Source organism: Gymnoscopelus microlampas (assembly GCF_963454915.1).
Source record: "Gymnoscopelus microlampas genome assembly, chromosome: 16".
Lineage (NCBI taxonomy): Eukaryota > Metazoa > Chordata > Actinopteri > Myctophiformes > Myctophidae > Gymnoscopelus > Gymnoscopelus microlampas.
The window spans coordinates 49,642,657-49,658,851 of record NC_139953.1 but is presented as its reverse complement, the minus strand read 5'-3'; the positions used below and the strand labels follow the sequence as shown (position 1 = coordinate 49,658,851).

The window sequence follows — 16,195 nt, the reverse complement described above, 5'->3', positions numbered from 1 at the left end:
GAATTCATTCAGAATAGAAATGCTCATGTAAACACCTCAATTGGAATAGAATATTCCATTCCAGTCTGACCCGAATTAACCCATTGAGACCTGAAGCTGATTCTACATGTCTCCTAAATCTCAACAGTTTTCTGAAAAACCTTATGTTTCTATATCAGTGGTGCTCAATCTTTTTCATGTCAAGGACCCCCAAAATTATATGTATTTGACCGCGGACCCCCATCAAAATATTTAGTTCCGGGGACCCCCAGAAGCAAAGATTTTAGTTAAAAATGTTCGCTTTAAAAATATATATATTCAAAGATTTGCACACATTTTCACGAGTTTTCAAAAATAGCAGATCTACAAGCTCATAGCGCGGCACTCGGTGCCGCGCTACGAGCTTGTAGATCTGCTATTTTTGAATAGCCAAAGTATTAAAGGTTAAAATTATTCTGATGCTTTATTTACACATTTTGCTGGGGACCCCCTGAAACCCCCTCAAGTACCCCTGGGGGTCCCCGGACCCCACTTTAAGAACCAAGGATGTAAACACGAACACCTCAATTGGAATAGAATATTCCATTCCAGTCTGACCCCAATTCATTTTTAATTCAGGTTAGGAGGTGTGGTATATATACCGTTTGAATGGGGATATACCAATCGGAATTGACCATGTAAACACTTTATTCCGAACGCTCCTCTCTGTGTGGAATACATGCATTCCTTTGCACATGTCCGTGCTTAGTAGTGCTGTCAGAAAATTGTCCAAAAATGACCTATCAAATCTATCTATCAAATCTCTAATTCGGCCACGGTTGATGCAGAGAAGCGCTCGCTCCTGCGGGAGAAAATTAATGATTCTATTCTATAGCGTCATTTAATAAGCCTGTACTGGTTAAGCCCAGACTTGTCCAGGAGAACGGACGCTCCGAGGATGTCTGGTCTATAGGCTACATTTATATGGATCTTTTTCTAAACGGATATTTTAGTCCTCAGTTTTAAAAAAAAATCCCTGTCCACACGTAAACGCAGAATCGCATTGATCAGCTGCAAGTTTCAATTTTAAATCAGATTTTATATGTGTGTGTGTGTGTGTGTGTGTGTGTGTGTGTGTGTGTGTGTGTGTGTGTGTGTGTGTGTGTGTGTGTGTGTGTGTGTGTGTGTGTGTGTGTGTGTGTGTGTGTGTGTGTGTGTGTGTGTGTGTGTGTGTGTGTGTGTGTGTATAGATGCTGTCAGGAACCTCTCTTCCTGTCAACACTCTGGTGAAGATAAAAGAGGGGCTGCTGAGGCAACGAGAGCTGGAGATAGACAGGTACTGTACACACACACACACACACACACACACACACACACACACACACACACACACACACACACACACACACAATTTTGACTTTTTATAGGGCCAGTGTTGAGTCCATCTTAAGATACGGAATATCCAGTTGGTTCGGAAACCTGACGGTTGTGTACAAATCACAAATTACAAGACTAGTGAATATGGCGGGGAAGATTATGGGGATGTCTACCCCCCCCGATCAGGCCCCAGGTCATCTTTGAGCAAGCAGTAATAAGGCAGGCCCAGAATACTATGTCTGATCCCTTGCATGTACTGAACCCAGAGTATGATCTACTACCATCGGGTAGAAGGTATAGGACGTCAAGGTGGGAATATAATCGATATAAGTATTCTTTCATTCCTATGTAAATCCAAATGCTGAATCTAAGACTACAAAGAAGACTTTGAAATGTCTAGACGCACCTCGTTAAGGGAATATGTGCAATATATCTTGTCTATGTGTTTACTGTTGTATTGTTGTTTTTTGTATTCTTTTTCTTTGATCTGTTGAATGTTATATGCAGTGGGGCTCTAACTCCAAGACAAATTCCTCCCTCGAGAGACAAAATAAAACACACACACACACACACACACACACATACACACGCACACGCACACGCACACGCACACACGCACACACACACACACACGCACACACACACACTGTGAGCCGGCCCGTGGTAACAGAAAGCTTGGGGACGCTTGACATAGTAACGGAGCACATTTCATTGTCAGTAACGTAACGGCGTTGTAACGATGGACATTGTAATTAATTAGATCATGTCTTTGTGTTCTCCAGACAGAAGCAACAGATCCTGCAGCTGCACGCGCGGATCAGAGAGAACGAGCTGCGGGCGCAGCAGGTCATCCACAGCCAGAGGGGGCGCTCTGACGACACCTACCTGCTCAAAACTAAGGTACGGAGGTTTCACATCCGCGCCTGGGGGGGTCAGGGGTCACTTCCATGCGTCGTATCGAGATCTCTTTGGAGAATGTATGAAAAAAATGTCAACTTGGAAACGATTAACACATCGGGTCCCAAACACGGTCTGAACCGTGTTTGGTGTCTTTTTTTTCCACACGGGAGGGGCTAGAGAAGCCCTGGGATCACCCGTGGTGATTCTGAGAAGGATAGGCCAGATGGATCACCGTGTCAAAAAACATGGCTCCCATCCGCTTCTGCTCTATTTCCTTCTCTAAAACCACTATAACTCTGAAACGTTTTACGTTGGGGAAAACGACTCATTTTGTATGCACCATCGCTCCGCCATTGTTACTCGCGTGAGAGATGTTATCGTTCATGGCGTTAGCCAGGACTGTCGGGGAAAATGGAGGCATGCTGTTTTTTTCACATGGAATGCATGTCGTGGAGTCTACAGCTTAACACATTAACTGCCAAAAACGTTTAAAAACGTCTTTGAGAATTTAGCTGTTGCCTGCCAAAAAACGTTTATGAACGTTAAAAAAATAATAATAATAATAAATTCTAAAGAGATTCTCAAATGTTTTAGTTTTTACATTTTTTCGTTATTCAAAACGAATTAGGAGATAACAATTTCCAAAGATCTGCTGCTCCATTCACTTCAATGTTAAAAAATAAACGGACAAACAATTCACATTGTTTTTTTGGTTAAAAACTACTGGTTTTTGAGCTTTTTTCAAACATCAAACAACACATGTCAACGAGGTCACAATGACCTCGTTGACCCAGAAGCAAATTATACGAAGGCAGCAGATAAGATATACAAACACGTCCAGGACCTAGAAGCTATTTCCCCAGATGCCCCGAAGCTGATTTTGGGCGATTTTAATGGCTGTAAATTAACTTCAGTGCTGCCGCATTATCAGCAGTATGTTAAATGCTACACTAGGGGAAATAAAACTATTGACCTATGTTATGGCAATGTTAAGGCTGGCTACAAAGCAATTAGAAAACCACCGATAGGCGGATCTGACCATGACACTGTGTTTTTATTACCATCCTACAGACAAAAATTAAAGACTGAAAAACCTAAAGCAAAATTAGTGAAAGTCTGGGATGAGGACAGCGTACAGACCCTGCAAGGCTGCTTTGACTGTACAAACTGGGAGGTATTTGATAGCCCAGATATAGATGAACACACAGATGTGGTTACATCTTATATTCATTTCTGTGTAGATAATGTGATCCCCACCAAGCAAACAAAAGTGTACGCAAATACTAAACCCTGGGTCACTGCTGATGTTAAAAAGCTCTTAATGGAAAAAGAGCGTGCTTTTAAAGCAAATGACAGACTTAAGGGAAAAGGAATTCAGAGAGAAATACAGACAAACATAAATCAAGCGAAGAGGAACTACAAATTGAAAGTGGAGCAACTGTTGAAGGACAATGATGCAAGGGGGGCATGGCGAGGAATAAAAACAATGGTGGGCATGAATCCACAGCGGACCGACTCTGCACAAACAGCAGAGGATGCCAATAACCTGAATACCTTTTTTGCACGTTACGAGACTGACAGATTATTGGAGCCCAGAGGTGACTGGACAGAAGGTGGGACACCAATACGTGTAACACTGGAGGAGGTACAGCGTGCACTCTACCAGATAAACATTAGGAAAGCCATCGGTCCTGATGGGATAGAGGGAAACACACTGAAGAAGTGCTGTGAACAACTAAGCCCTGTCTTCACCAGACTCTTCCAGGCCTCACTGGACTCTCAAATAATTCCAAAGTTATGGAAAACATCTAAAATAATCCCCTTGCCAAAAAAGCCAAAGCCCACTGAATTAAATGACTTTAGACCCAGAGACGTGCAGAGAGATTTGGAGAGGCAGGGGCTGGAATTTCAAAAGGGCACATGCACGGACAAATGCACGCGCGCACAGCGCGCGTGCATGTGTCCCCCTGCGCGCGCAAAGCGCGCGCGAAATTTTGCGGATATTCGTCGGATTCGGGTACTTTTTTACCCGTTTTTTGTTACTTTATTTCGGTTTTAGGGTTAGGGGTAGGGTTAGGTTAGGGTTATAGATATATAATAAAAAAATAAAAAAAAAACTTTTTTTAATAATGTTTTTTGGTGGCTTTGGATAAAACATTGGTGGCTATAGCCACCGAAGCCCCCGCCTAACGACGCCACTTATTCTTCTGTATAATGAGTACTTTTACTTAAGTAAAGAAATTGAGTACTTTTCCCACCACTGCTGCTGTGCTGACACAGAGAGAGAGAGAGCGAGAGAGAGAGAGAGAGAGGTAGAGAGAGATATATATGGGCTCCTGCTTGACAAGTAATTTCAAATTAACAGCTATATATATATTTTTTTTGTCCATACATACCTAATCTGTCTCAAACAATTGGTCCGTGTTCTGCGTGCATTCACTGCGTTCAGTTGTGCACTCATTTAGGTTTCGATTGTGTATAATAGACTTCGTTTGCCGGGCGGTATCGCGCACCCAAAAAATAGCCGATCTACAAGCTCACAATGCCTGGCGTTGCGACGCGTTGTGAGCTTGTAAATCAACTATAATTCTGCGCGAGCACTGCATGGCACGGGGCTCAATTAAGTAAGCTTTACTGCAGGTGCGAGGCCAACGGGCGCAGGGGTTTCTACAGTTTACAGTCAGAGGAGACAAGGGCACTTTTTACCGACAGACAAAAGGGCAGGGGCTCAAGCCCCCTTTGATGTCTATGTGTGCACGTGCATGTTTAGACCGATAGCTTTAACTCCAGTGGTAATGAAATGCTTTGAGCGCATAGTTCTATCCCACCTGAAATCTGAAACCAGTGGTCACATGGATGCTTTACAATTTGCATATCAAGCAAAGAGGGGCGTGGAGGATGCAACAGTAACACTCATGAACCATGTTTACAAACATTTGGGAACCCCGTCATCTTATGTGCGCATACTGCTTGCTGACTTCTCATCTGCCTTCAGCACCGTCCAGGTAGACAGACTGTCAGAGAAGCTGGGCAGTATGGGAGTAAATCCCATCCTCATAAGGTGGATAAACAACTTCCTTACTGAGAGGCTGCAGTATGTCTACGTCCAGGGAGGACAATCATCGTACATCAGCACTCAGACAGGGGTGCCACAAGGATCCGTCCTCGCGCCTCTGCTGTTCATATTGTATATTAATGACTTGACTAGTCACCAGGACTACTGTAAAGTGATTAAATTTGCTGACGATGTGGCCCTGATAGGCCTTCTTACTGATGATGAGACCAGTTATAGAGCCGAGATTGACCACTTCTATAGCTGGTGCTCTGTTAACTCATTGATTTTAAATACAAAAAAGACCAAAGAAATGGTATTTGATTTTAGAAGAGACCCTGTTTCTCTAACTCCTGTAACTATGAATAACGCTCCCATCGAAATAGTACAGGAGTACAAATACCTTGGCACCATTATCGACAGTAAACTCACATGGAACGCTAACACCAATGCCAGATCTGCAAAGGCTCAACAACGCCTGTACTTCCTAAGGAAACTTAGAAGCTTTAAAGTGGATAAAACCCTGCAGATACTGTTCTATAAGACCTGCATCCAGAGTCTACTGACCTTCTGTATTCAGTGCTGGGGGGGAGCACTAAGTTTGCAGAATAAGAACAAGTGAGACAGGGTGGTTAAATTAGGAGGTAAGATAACAGGTGAAGTAATGTGCAGTATCTCATACATGTCAGATCTGTATACCAAGAGACTAGCACAAAAGATCATAGCTGATCAGTTGCACCCACTATGGTCTGTCTGAGTATAAACTCTTACCCTCAGGGCGGAGGTACGGCATGCCTCTGGCAAAAACTAAGCGAATCATTACGTCCTTTGTTCCACGCAGCATTCAGCTGCTAAACAAAGACAAGTCTTTATTTTAAGATGTTTTGCAGTATGGTGCCTGACGATCATGCAGTGTTTTGCTTTTTATGATGTACCGTATGTATTACCATGCTCATGTCATGTTTTTAGTCTGTGTTGTATTTATGTGTGCTCTCTCTGTGTGCAAAGCAAATTCCCGTAAGGGCAATAAAGGTTTCATTCATTCATTTGTGAAACCACACCTGAATCTCATCAGTGATTAGCAACCATCAGGGGATCAATCATACCGGAGGAAAACATTCTGTGGCTACCTGAGCAGGTAACACAAACAGTTAAAAACCCTGGCAGAGGCTACAGACTGTTCTAGAAAAACTCTGGCAGTCATTGTTAAATGATCTCAAATCTCAAATAATTTTCGATTTTGCGATGATGTAATAAGTGGGAGGGGTTTAGTCGCATGCATCGGGTTGCAAAAAGTGACCCTTGTGACCTCTGGTCCAACAGGACTCGCTGTTCGACGGGCCCTGTGCGACAGGAAGCTCTGTGTCCACGGCGCTGTCGGAGCGCGGCAGCAGCGTGTGCTGCGAGAAGAACGGCGAGCTGGCCAGGAAGGTGGCGGCGGCCGAACTGGAGGTCCTTCACCTCAACGAGTTCCTGAAGCAGAACACACAGAAGTACTCTGAGGACGTCAAGAAGCTGGAGGAGAAGGTAAAAAAAAAACCCAGTGCCAGCTCACTGGCCTCGTGGTTAGACTGTCTGTTAGAGCAGTGGTTCTCAAACCTTTTCATGTCAAGGACCCCCAAATAGACACTTATTAGCCTGCGGACCCCCATTTGAAAAGATAAGCCAGGGACCCCCATAAGAGAAGATTTTTACGGCTCTAGCAGTGATTCTCAACCATTTTAATTTCAAGGACCCCCAGTTTGACATGCATTAGGGCTACGGACCCCCATTTAATGGCATTTATACCTCTGGGACCCCAATTTAAATAGTAAAATCAATGTTAATTTAACTCTGAGAGTGTACAAATGGAACCAAATGGACCCTAACGGGTCCATTTGGTTCCATTTGTACACTCTCAGAGTTACAGACCCATAAGGGTCCATTTGGTCCCTGTCCATCATTTTGCTGTGGACCCCCTGGAACCCCCTTAAGTACCCCTGGGGGTCCTCGGACCCCACTTTGAGAACCAATGCGTTAGAGTGTGGTTAGACTGTCCGTTAGAGTGTGGTTAGAGTTTGGCAGTGGTGGAAAGTAACTAAGTACATTTAGTTTATTTTTTTACAAGTACTGTAGGCTACTTAAGTACAATTTTTAGGTTTACTTGAGTATTTCCAATTATCAATACTTTTACTTCTACTCCACTACATCTCAGAGGCAAATATTGTACTTTTACTCCACAACAATTATTTGAAAAGTTTAGTTACTAGTTACTTTTCAGATATAAATTATGATATTATTAAAACATAGATGAACCACTTCAGCCCTATGTTATACATAGGCTATTTGAAAATAGCAGATCTACAAGCTCACAACGTGTCGCACCGCGACGCGTTGTGAGCTTGTAGATCTGCTATTTTCAAACATCGTAGGACTTTTACTTTTGGTACTTTAAGTACATTTTGATACCATTACTTTTGTACTTTTACTCAAGTAAATGTTTAATTCCGGGCTTTTACTTGTAACAGAGTACTTTTACATTGCAGTATTGATACTTCTACTTAAGTAAAACTTTTGAGTACTTTTTGTGTGTGTGTGTGTGTGTGTGTGCGTGCGTGTGCGTGTGCGTGTGCGTGTGCGTGTGCGTGTGCGTGTGTGTGTGTGTGTGTGTGTGTGTGTGTGTGTGTGTGTGTGTGTTCAGATGAAGACCAGGGATCGCTACATCAGCAGTCTGAAGAAGAAGTGTCAGAGAGAGAGCGAACAGAACGCTGAGAAACAACAACGAATAGAAACCCTGGAGAAATACCTGGCAGACCTGCCGTCCCTAGAGGACGTGCACACACAGGCTACACAGGTACACACACACACACACACACACACACACACACACACACACACACACACACACGCACACAGCGCGGCACCGAGTGCCGCGCTATGAGCTTGTAGATCTGCTATTTTGAAAAATTTGTGAAAATGTGTGCAAATCTTTGAATATATATATTTTTAACTAGAGTTTCGGGGGGCTACGCCCCCCTCAACCCCAGCCGCGCACGGGGCCCAGCGTGGCCGTGTGTATATTGGGGGACCCAAATCGCCGGAGTGAAACTGTGGAAAAGTTTTTTTGAAAAAGGAAAAAATTTGAAGAAATAATATTTGTTATGTTTCAGGGGGTCCACAGGGGGTCCGCGGACCCCCTGATGGTCCACTGACCCCCTGTGGAGTGTTGGGACGCGCGGGGACACCCCTGGAACATTGCGGACCATTTCGGTGTTTTTTTTTTTTTCATGAAGGTGGTTGCTTGTTTCTGGCGCAGGCTGTGCAAACCTGGCAACCCAGCGCATGCTGCCGCACGTTTAAGTGGCGTAGCGTCATGAGGGTCAGTGGGGCCGTGGCTCGGTCAGTGAAGACCCTGTAGTGCGGATGATATGTGGCATAGAGGGGCAGATTGTAAATCCACAGAGGAAACATCCGTGGGCTACCATTGGTTCAGCGATGTGTGCGGTCGCCCTGCGGCCCCTCCTCCTCCACCAATGTGCAGTATTGAGAGCCCTGACGTCACAACAATTGGAGCGATGGGCACTGCACTGTGGTTGGTTAGGGTACACCTAGGGCCCAGGTAGAACCCAGTTAAAGCCTGCATGGGCAAACCCAGTTAGGACCCGCCTTGGTCCCACATAAACATGGCTAGTTGGGGCCCACCTAAGGGCCAGGTAGAAGCTACTTATAGCCTGCATGGGCATCGCAGTTGGGACTGAAGTGGATGCCGCTGACATTGCTGACATGGGGTCCATATGGTTTAGCCCACCTTGAAACCATATGGGAACTACGCTGGCATGCTGGCTGTAATGCAAACGCAGCATCATACCTGCAGTGTGTAGTTTGATGTTGTGTGTGTAGCAGATATACCTGCAGTGTGTAGATCAATGTCCATAGGAAAGTCAATGCCCAGCAGTTTTTTTTTTCCCCAGCAGAGTTTCTAGTGTCTCTGTGTCTCTCTGGAAGAGGTTGCACATGAACTCTGCAGCCGCACTGAGGCGCTCCAACACAAACACTCTGACATTAAGCTGCTTCACACAACAAACATCAGCACCACGCTGCTGTTTGTCCAAAAGACACAATATGTCCTCTCCCACCGACGTCATGTGTTCATTTATCGACAGCCGTACAGACTCCTTTTGACACATTTTACGTCGTTTATCCAGCTCTCACTGACTCTCCACATCGGGCTGTTATTTTGCTGCGATCAAGTCAACGATGTGAGAGATTAGCTATCACAGACGGACGGACAGGGGGTGAAACATAGTCTTGCGCCATGCCTTTCGGCCTGGCGGAGACAATAAAAAACCGAAAGTAAAGGAAATGGCCATTTCTGCAACAGAAGTAGTCAATAAACTATGCTATGAAAACATGGGCGACATTGGCAAAGAATGTAAGAAAGAGGCAATCATGTAGAAAATAGCCGATCTCCAAGCTTACAAAGCCTCTCAACGTGAGGCGTTGCGAGCTTGTAGATCGGCTATTTTCACAATATTTACTTGTGGAACGGAGTCAAACAGAATGGGGGGGTCCCAGATCAAGTACGTGTATTTGGGGGGGGGGGGGGGGGGGGGGCGGCGTGAAAGGGTTGATAAACACTGCTCTAATCGGAGCGAAATTATCTGAAATTACTACATGACCATAATGCAGCCTAACATGCGTTGCACGGGGCGGTCCTGCCATTACGTTAGTTACTGTAGTTGCTGTGGAGCTACATAGTTCTCCAGAAGACACACACAAACATACACCATCTACAATGGACGAACTGAGCAGCAATATAGACATTCACCACACGAACGTGCATTGTTGACAAAGTGATTGCACAGCCGCTGCAGGCATGACAACCAGGTTAGCGTTAGCGACATGGCAGCTATCACAGCGCCCTGTCCGTCGTGCTGCAACTGCCTGTGATGGCTACAGCAGTAACAGCAAGCTGTCTGCGATGCCATTGTCTGGAGACTGCTCTTAGCGTGACACGACCAATGAGAGTGAGCGCTGTAGTTGTTGCTAAGATACGGTGGCGTCTCTGCCCCATAGCTTGTAGATGTCTCACACATGATTGGCGTAGGCTGCGTTGCCAGGTCTGACTTTGTGTCTAAGCAATGGTCGGCTTATTTTTGCGCTTTTGGGCTCGTTTGCATTGTGCGCACGGCAGCGCTTGTTTAGCGTACGTCAGCGCGACGTGGCAACGGACGTGGCAACGTGAAAGGTGATTGGCAGGTGAAAAGAAACACCCGACGTTACACCAGAAATGGTGCCTGGAGAAAATGGTGACCAAAAAAAAAGTTTGGAAAAAAAGGAAAAAACCCCCGCAGCGGCTGCCTGCTGTTGTGGTGATGAGGTCGTGCGCACGGTAAACGGTACGAAGCTGCCTCCCCTTCCGTTTTGTCCGACATTTGGTGAGTAGAATTAATTATGTTGCGCGGTGGAAAAGGTGTAGTGAACAGTGAGATGTCCCCTACGCGAGGCGTAAATTCAGCGCGGCCGCCGTGGCGAGTCAGTTGGCGACATGTGGTCTGGCGGTGCGTTGTTTATTCGATAACAGAGCTGTGGGGTGTGGACACCGAGGGTGCGGAAGTCGGTCGCCATTTATATAGTTAGAAGGGAACATTTTTAACTCAAATATTTGCTCCTGGGGGGGTCCCTGGAACAACATATTTTGATGGGGGTCCGTGGCCAAATACATATAATTGTGGGGGTCCTTGACATGAAAAAGATTGAGCACCACTGATATAGAAACATACGTTTTTCAGAAAACTGTTGAGATTTAGGAGACATGTAGAATCGGCTTCAGGTCTCAATGGGTTAAATAATAATCGATTTACCCCAAAAAAATAATTTCAACGGGCCCAAGCGGCCTAACGGTAAGGCTGACGGACATGTCAGTGGATGTGTTGGATGCAGCTCGAAGTGAACTTTACGGCTGTTTAAAGCCCAGCCAATAGGAACAAAGAGGGGGCGTGTCTTAAGCAATTTCAGCCCGTCCCTATTGGCCGTCTAAGTGTACCTAGCGAATTTCGTAGGTATTCGACGCTGGGAACTGGAGTTATAGCTGTTTAAAGCCCAGCCAATAGGAACACAGTGGGGGCGTGGCTTAAATAAATTCAGCCTCTCCCTATTGGCCGTGTAAGTGTACCTAGCAAATTTCGTACGTATTCGACGCTGGGAACTGGAGTTGTAGCTGTTTAAAGCGCAGCCAATAGGAACAATGATAGTAATCATTGCAGTTTCAATAGGGCTTCGCACTACTGTGCAGTTCTCGGGCCCTAATTAAATCTCCATATATGGGCATAAAAGGGACGCAGGTAGACAGACAGATAGGGTTCTCCATATATGGGCACGAAAGGGGGCATGCCCTTATATGGGCATATACTGATGACATCAGAGATCTCCATATATGGGAATACAGGGACAAGGACTGATACTGTATATATAGGGATCTCCATTTATGGGCATAAAAGGGACACATGTACAGACAGATCTAGAGATCTCCATATATGGGCAAAAAGGGGGGCATGCCCTTATATGGGCATACACCGATGACATCAGGGATCTCCATATATGGTAGTGGCTGATTTGGAGATCCATACATGGAGCCGACTGATTTGTTGACAGTGTGACATCACGCTGACACAGCTGGGTTAGACCACACTGCAGTGGGAACTCTATTTACGGTCGTTGTGGTCATTGCTGACAGTCACGGTCATAGTGACATCAACACAGTATAAAAAGGACAAGCGCAGTCACTCACACATCACATCGAAGACATCTAGAAGATCCAGAACTGATTCATCTCTTCCGCCTTTATCTAGTTGGCTCTACTCGTGATTCACCAGAGTTGTTGAGCCCGTCTCTAGTTCTCATCAGCAAAATATCCTCATCGTCGTCGTCATCGTCGTCATCGTCGTCGTCATCTTCTCAAGTTCTCCTTGAACAGCACTGCAGTGGAGGGTCTTGACTCAGCCAACCAACAAACACAGCTTAAGTCCCGAAGCTATTCTTCAGGAGAGACATCGAACTTCTATCTTGTAGAAATGGCGTCTGAAGAGCAGCTACGTTGTGCCGTCTGTCTGGATGTGTTCACTGATCCAGTCAGCACTCCATGTGGACACAACTTCTGCAGAACCTGCATCACACATTACTGGAACACCAGTGATGTGTGTCAGTGTCCACTGTGTAAAGAAACCTTCTGTAAGAGACCGACATTCTGTGTTAATAAACTCCTCTCTGAGATGGCCGATCAGTTCAGGAAGACACAGCAGCAAGCCGCTGACCCAGATGAAGTCTCCTGTGGCTTCTGTAAGCTGAAGGCTTTGAAGTCCTGCCTGATTTGTCAGATGTCCTACTGCGAGTCTCACCTGGAGCGTCATCAGAGACTCACAGCATTGAAACCACACCAGCTCATCGACCCTGTAAAGAACCTGGAGAACACGTGTCCCAAACACGACGGACCTCTGGATCTGTTCTGTAAGACTGACCACATGTGTGTCTGTCGGTTCTGCACCGAGTCAGACCACAGCTCACATCACGTCATATCTCTGGAAGAAGAATGTGAAGCAATGAAGGCTGAGCTGAGAAAGACAGAAGCTGAAGTTCAGCAGATGATCCAGGAGAGACGAGTGAAGATTCAGGAGGTCAAACACTCAGCAGAGCTCAGCCAGAAAGACACAGACAGAGAGATCAGAGACGGTGTGCAGGTCTTCACTTCTCTGACTGTCAGGACAACCGTGGCTCAGCTGGAGGAGACTCTCTGTCAGGAGATGGAGAAGCTCTATGATGCTGAGCTGAGGAACATCCAGCAATATGCAGTGGATGTGACTCTGGACCCTGATACAGCACATCCTGACCTCATCCTGTCTGAGGATGGAAAACAAGTGAGTCATGGAGACATACGGAAGAATCTCCCAGACAACACAGAGAGATTCTCTAAAACTATCAGTGTCTTAGGAAAACAAAGCTTCTCCTCAGGAAGGTTTTACTATGAGGTTCAGGTTAAAGGGAAGACTGGGTGGGATCTAGGAGTGGCCAGAGAGTCCATCAACAGGAAGGGATCAATCACAGCGATATCCAACAATGGTTTCTGGTCTATAGTGTTGAGGAATAGAAATGAGTACAGTGCTGCTGCTGACCCTGCTGTCCTCCTCCCTGTAAGAGAGGAGGTCCAGAAAGTGGGAGTGTTTGTGGATTATGAGGAGGGTCTGGTCTCCTTTTATGATGTGGAGGCCAGAGTTCATCTCTACTCTTTCACTGGCTGCACCTTCACTGACAAACTATATCCATACTTCAGTCCCTGTTTTAATGATGGAGGTACAAACTATGTTCCTCTGATCATCTCTCCTGTCAATCCTACCATTGAGGAGGTCAAACACAAACACAGCCAGAAAGACGCAGACAAAGAGACAGCAGACACGTGTGTGCAGGTCATCGCTGCTCTGAGGAGCTGTATTGAAACGCAGAAAACAACAGAGAAACAGGCTGAAGGCTTCATCAAAGAGCTGCAACAGGATATCACTCAGTTAGAGAAGAGAAGCTCTGAGCTGAAGCAGCTCTCACACACTGAAGACCACCTCCACCTCCTCCAGAACTTCACCTCCATCAACACCCCTCCACCCACCAAGGACTGGGCAAAGGTCAATGTCCATCAGTCTTCACACGTGGGGACAGTGAGGACAGCTGTGGCTCAGCTGGAGAAGACACTCGGTCAAGTGATGGAGAAGCTACGTGATGCTGAGCTGAGGAGGATCCAGAAATATGCAGTGGATGTGACTCTGGACCCTGATACAGCACATCCTGACCTCATCCTGTCTGAGGATGGAAAACAAGTCAATGATAATGGAGGCAAAAACAACATAAAGATATTCTCACATCGTTTAAATGTCTTCTTTAGAAAACTAAAGAAGAATCTCCCAGACAACACAGAGAGATTCTCTTTATGTCCCTGTGTCTTAGGAAAACAAAGCTTCTCCTCAGGAAGGTTTTACTATGAGGTTCAGGTTAAAGGGAAGACTGAGTGGATTCTAGGAGTGGCCAAAGAGTCCATCAACAGGAAGGGACAAATCACACTGAACCCCAACAATGGTTACTGGACTATATGGTTGAGGAATGGAAATAAGTACTGGGCTCGTGCTGACCCTCCTGTCCTCCTCCCTGTAAGAGAGGAGGTCCAGAAAGTGGGAGTGTTTGTGGATTATGAGGAGGGTCTGGTCTCCTTTTATGATGTGGAGGTCAGAGTTCATCTCTACTCTTTCATTGGCTGCACCTTCACAGAGAAACTATATCCATACTTCAGTCCTGGTCTTAATGATGGTCCTCTGATCATCTCTCCTTAATAACACTAATACCCCGTTGTTTTCAGACCGGGCCCAAAATCTATGCTAATTTGTCGGTTCGGGCCGAGCCTCGGGTTCTGTGAAGAAAAAAAATAAAATATATATATATATAAATATACAGGAAGGGTAATAGATTAAATAATATTAAAGAAAACCATCAATCGAAAATCTGTGATCGAAAATCAACGAAAGTGTCCGTTTTCCAGATGTTTTGTCCTTTATCTCTGGAACAGAAAGTCTGCTCAGTTCAAAGCTTGTTAGATGCGTGGCTTTGAGGACATTAAGCACATTGTATATACTGACACCTTCTGGGGTTTTCGGTTCTAAAAGTATGGTAAATGTTTTGGCCGGGCCCAGTTAGGGCCGGGCTTTAATTTTCAGGCTCGTTGAAAACTCTAAAACACACACGCGCGCGCGCGAACACACACGCACACACACACACACACACACACACACACACACACACACACACACACACACACACACACACACACACACACACAGACTTAATCCATTGAAATAAAAAAGAGGATTATATTACATGTATATGTTTTTTAGCGGTGCCAACCGCTCTACATTTGACTCTGTCCGTATGTTATGTCCGTCCGTATGTTTGAACACGGCAAGGTAGCAACACATGCGCCACTTCAACACACACACACACACACACACACACACACACACACACACAAGCCAATACTGCACACATGCGCACACACGAACACACGCACACACACACACTTGACGTCCGTATGAGCACGGCGTATGAGCACGGCATTTAAACAGCTATAACTCCAGTTCGCAGCATGCTACGGAGTACAAATTTAGTACATGGACTAAAACCACCAATAGGCACAAACTGAAATTAATTAAGCCCCAACCCCTCTGCATTCTTATTGGCTGGGCTTTAAACAGCCGTAAGCCCAGCATGCCACCAAATACAAATTTGGTATGTGGACTTAGACCACCAATAGGGACGAACTGTAATTACTTAAGCCCCGCCCCCTCTGTCTGCCCATTGGCTGGGCTTTAAACAGCCATTATTCCAGTTTGCAGCATGCTACCAAGTACAAATTTGGTAAGTGGACTCAAATTTGGTAAGTGGACCCAAAGGCACCGCTTCCTTCACACAGGGTGTGATTTTCTTTATAGTATATAGTTTTTATAAGCTTGTATATCTGCTATTATTTTGTTTGGCCCAAAGACATCTTAAAATCACACCATGCTTTCCAGGTCTTTAATGGATTAAGGGTCAATTTGGTTCCTAACTATGGTGTGTGTGTGTGTGTGTGTGTGTGTGTGTGTGTGTGTGTGTGTGTGTGTGTGTGTGTGTGTGTGTGTGTGTGTGTGTGTGTGTAGTTGAACACAGCTCAGCAGAGATGTAAGGATCTGGAGGAGAAGGTCAGAGGTCTAGAGGTCAACGTGTCAGAGACTCACAGCCTGATGACTCAGAAAGACCAGCTGATTGACAGCCAGAGCGTGAGAGAGGAAGAGCTGGTGGCTACCGTACACAGGTAATATATATCACCTATAGATGTATTGATTAGTCTACCGTACACAG

General features: G+C 45.5%; 2 protein-coding genes across 3 annotated transcripts in view; both read left to right on the top strand.

The window, feature by feature from the left end:
• cep85l (centrosomal protein 85L) overlaps positions 1-16,195 on the top strand; it is a 93,512-nt gene that overhangs the window by 73,568 nt on the left and 3,749 nt on the right. For both annotated transcript variants that reach the window (XM_084082634.1, XM_084082633.1), the window contains exons 7-11: positions 1,209-1,294; positions 2,118-2,235; positions 6,611-6,814; positions 7,968-8,120; positions 15,994-16,148. In XM_084082634.1, coding sequence (XP_083938760.1) covers positions 1,209-1,294; positions 2,118-2,235; positions 6,611-6,814; positions 7,968-8,120; positions 15,994-16,148 — 716 coding nt within the window. The remainder of the gene's footprint in view (positions 1-1,208; positions 1,295-2,117; positions 2,236-6,610; positions 6,815-7,967; positions 8,121-15,993; positions 16,149-16,195) is intronic.
• LOC311063940 (uncharacterized protein) lies at positions 11,185-14,634 on the top strand (the record flags this gene model as incomplete). Its single annotated transcript, XM_084083570.1, has 4 exons — positions 11,185-11,215; positions 12,118-12,256; positions 12,429-12,788; positions 13,026-14,634. 4 exons carry the CDS (start codon positions 11,185-11,187, stop codon positions 14,632-14,634), a joined length of 2,139 nt encoding a protein of 712 aa, XP_083939696.1.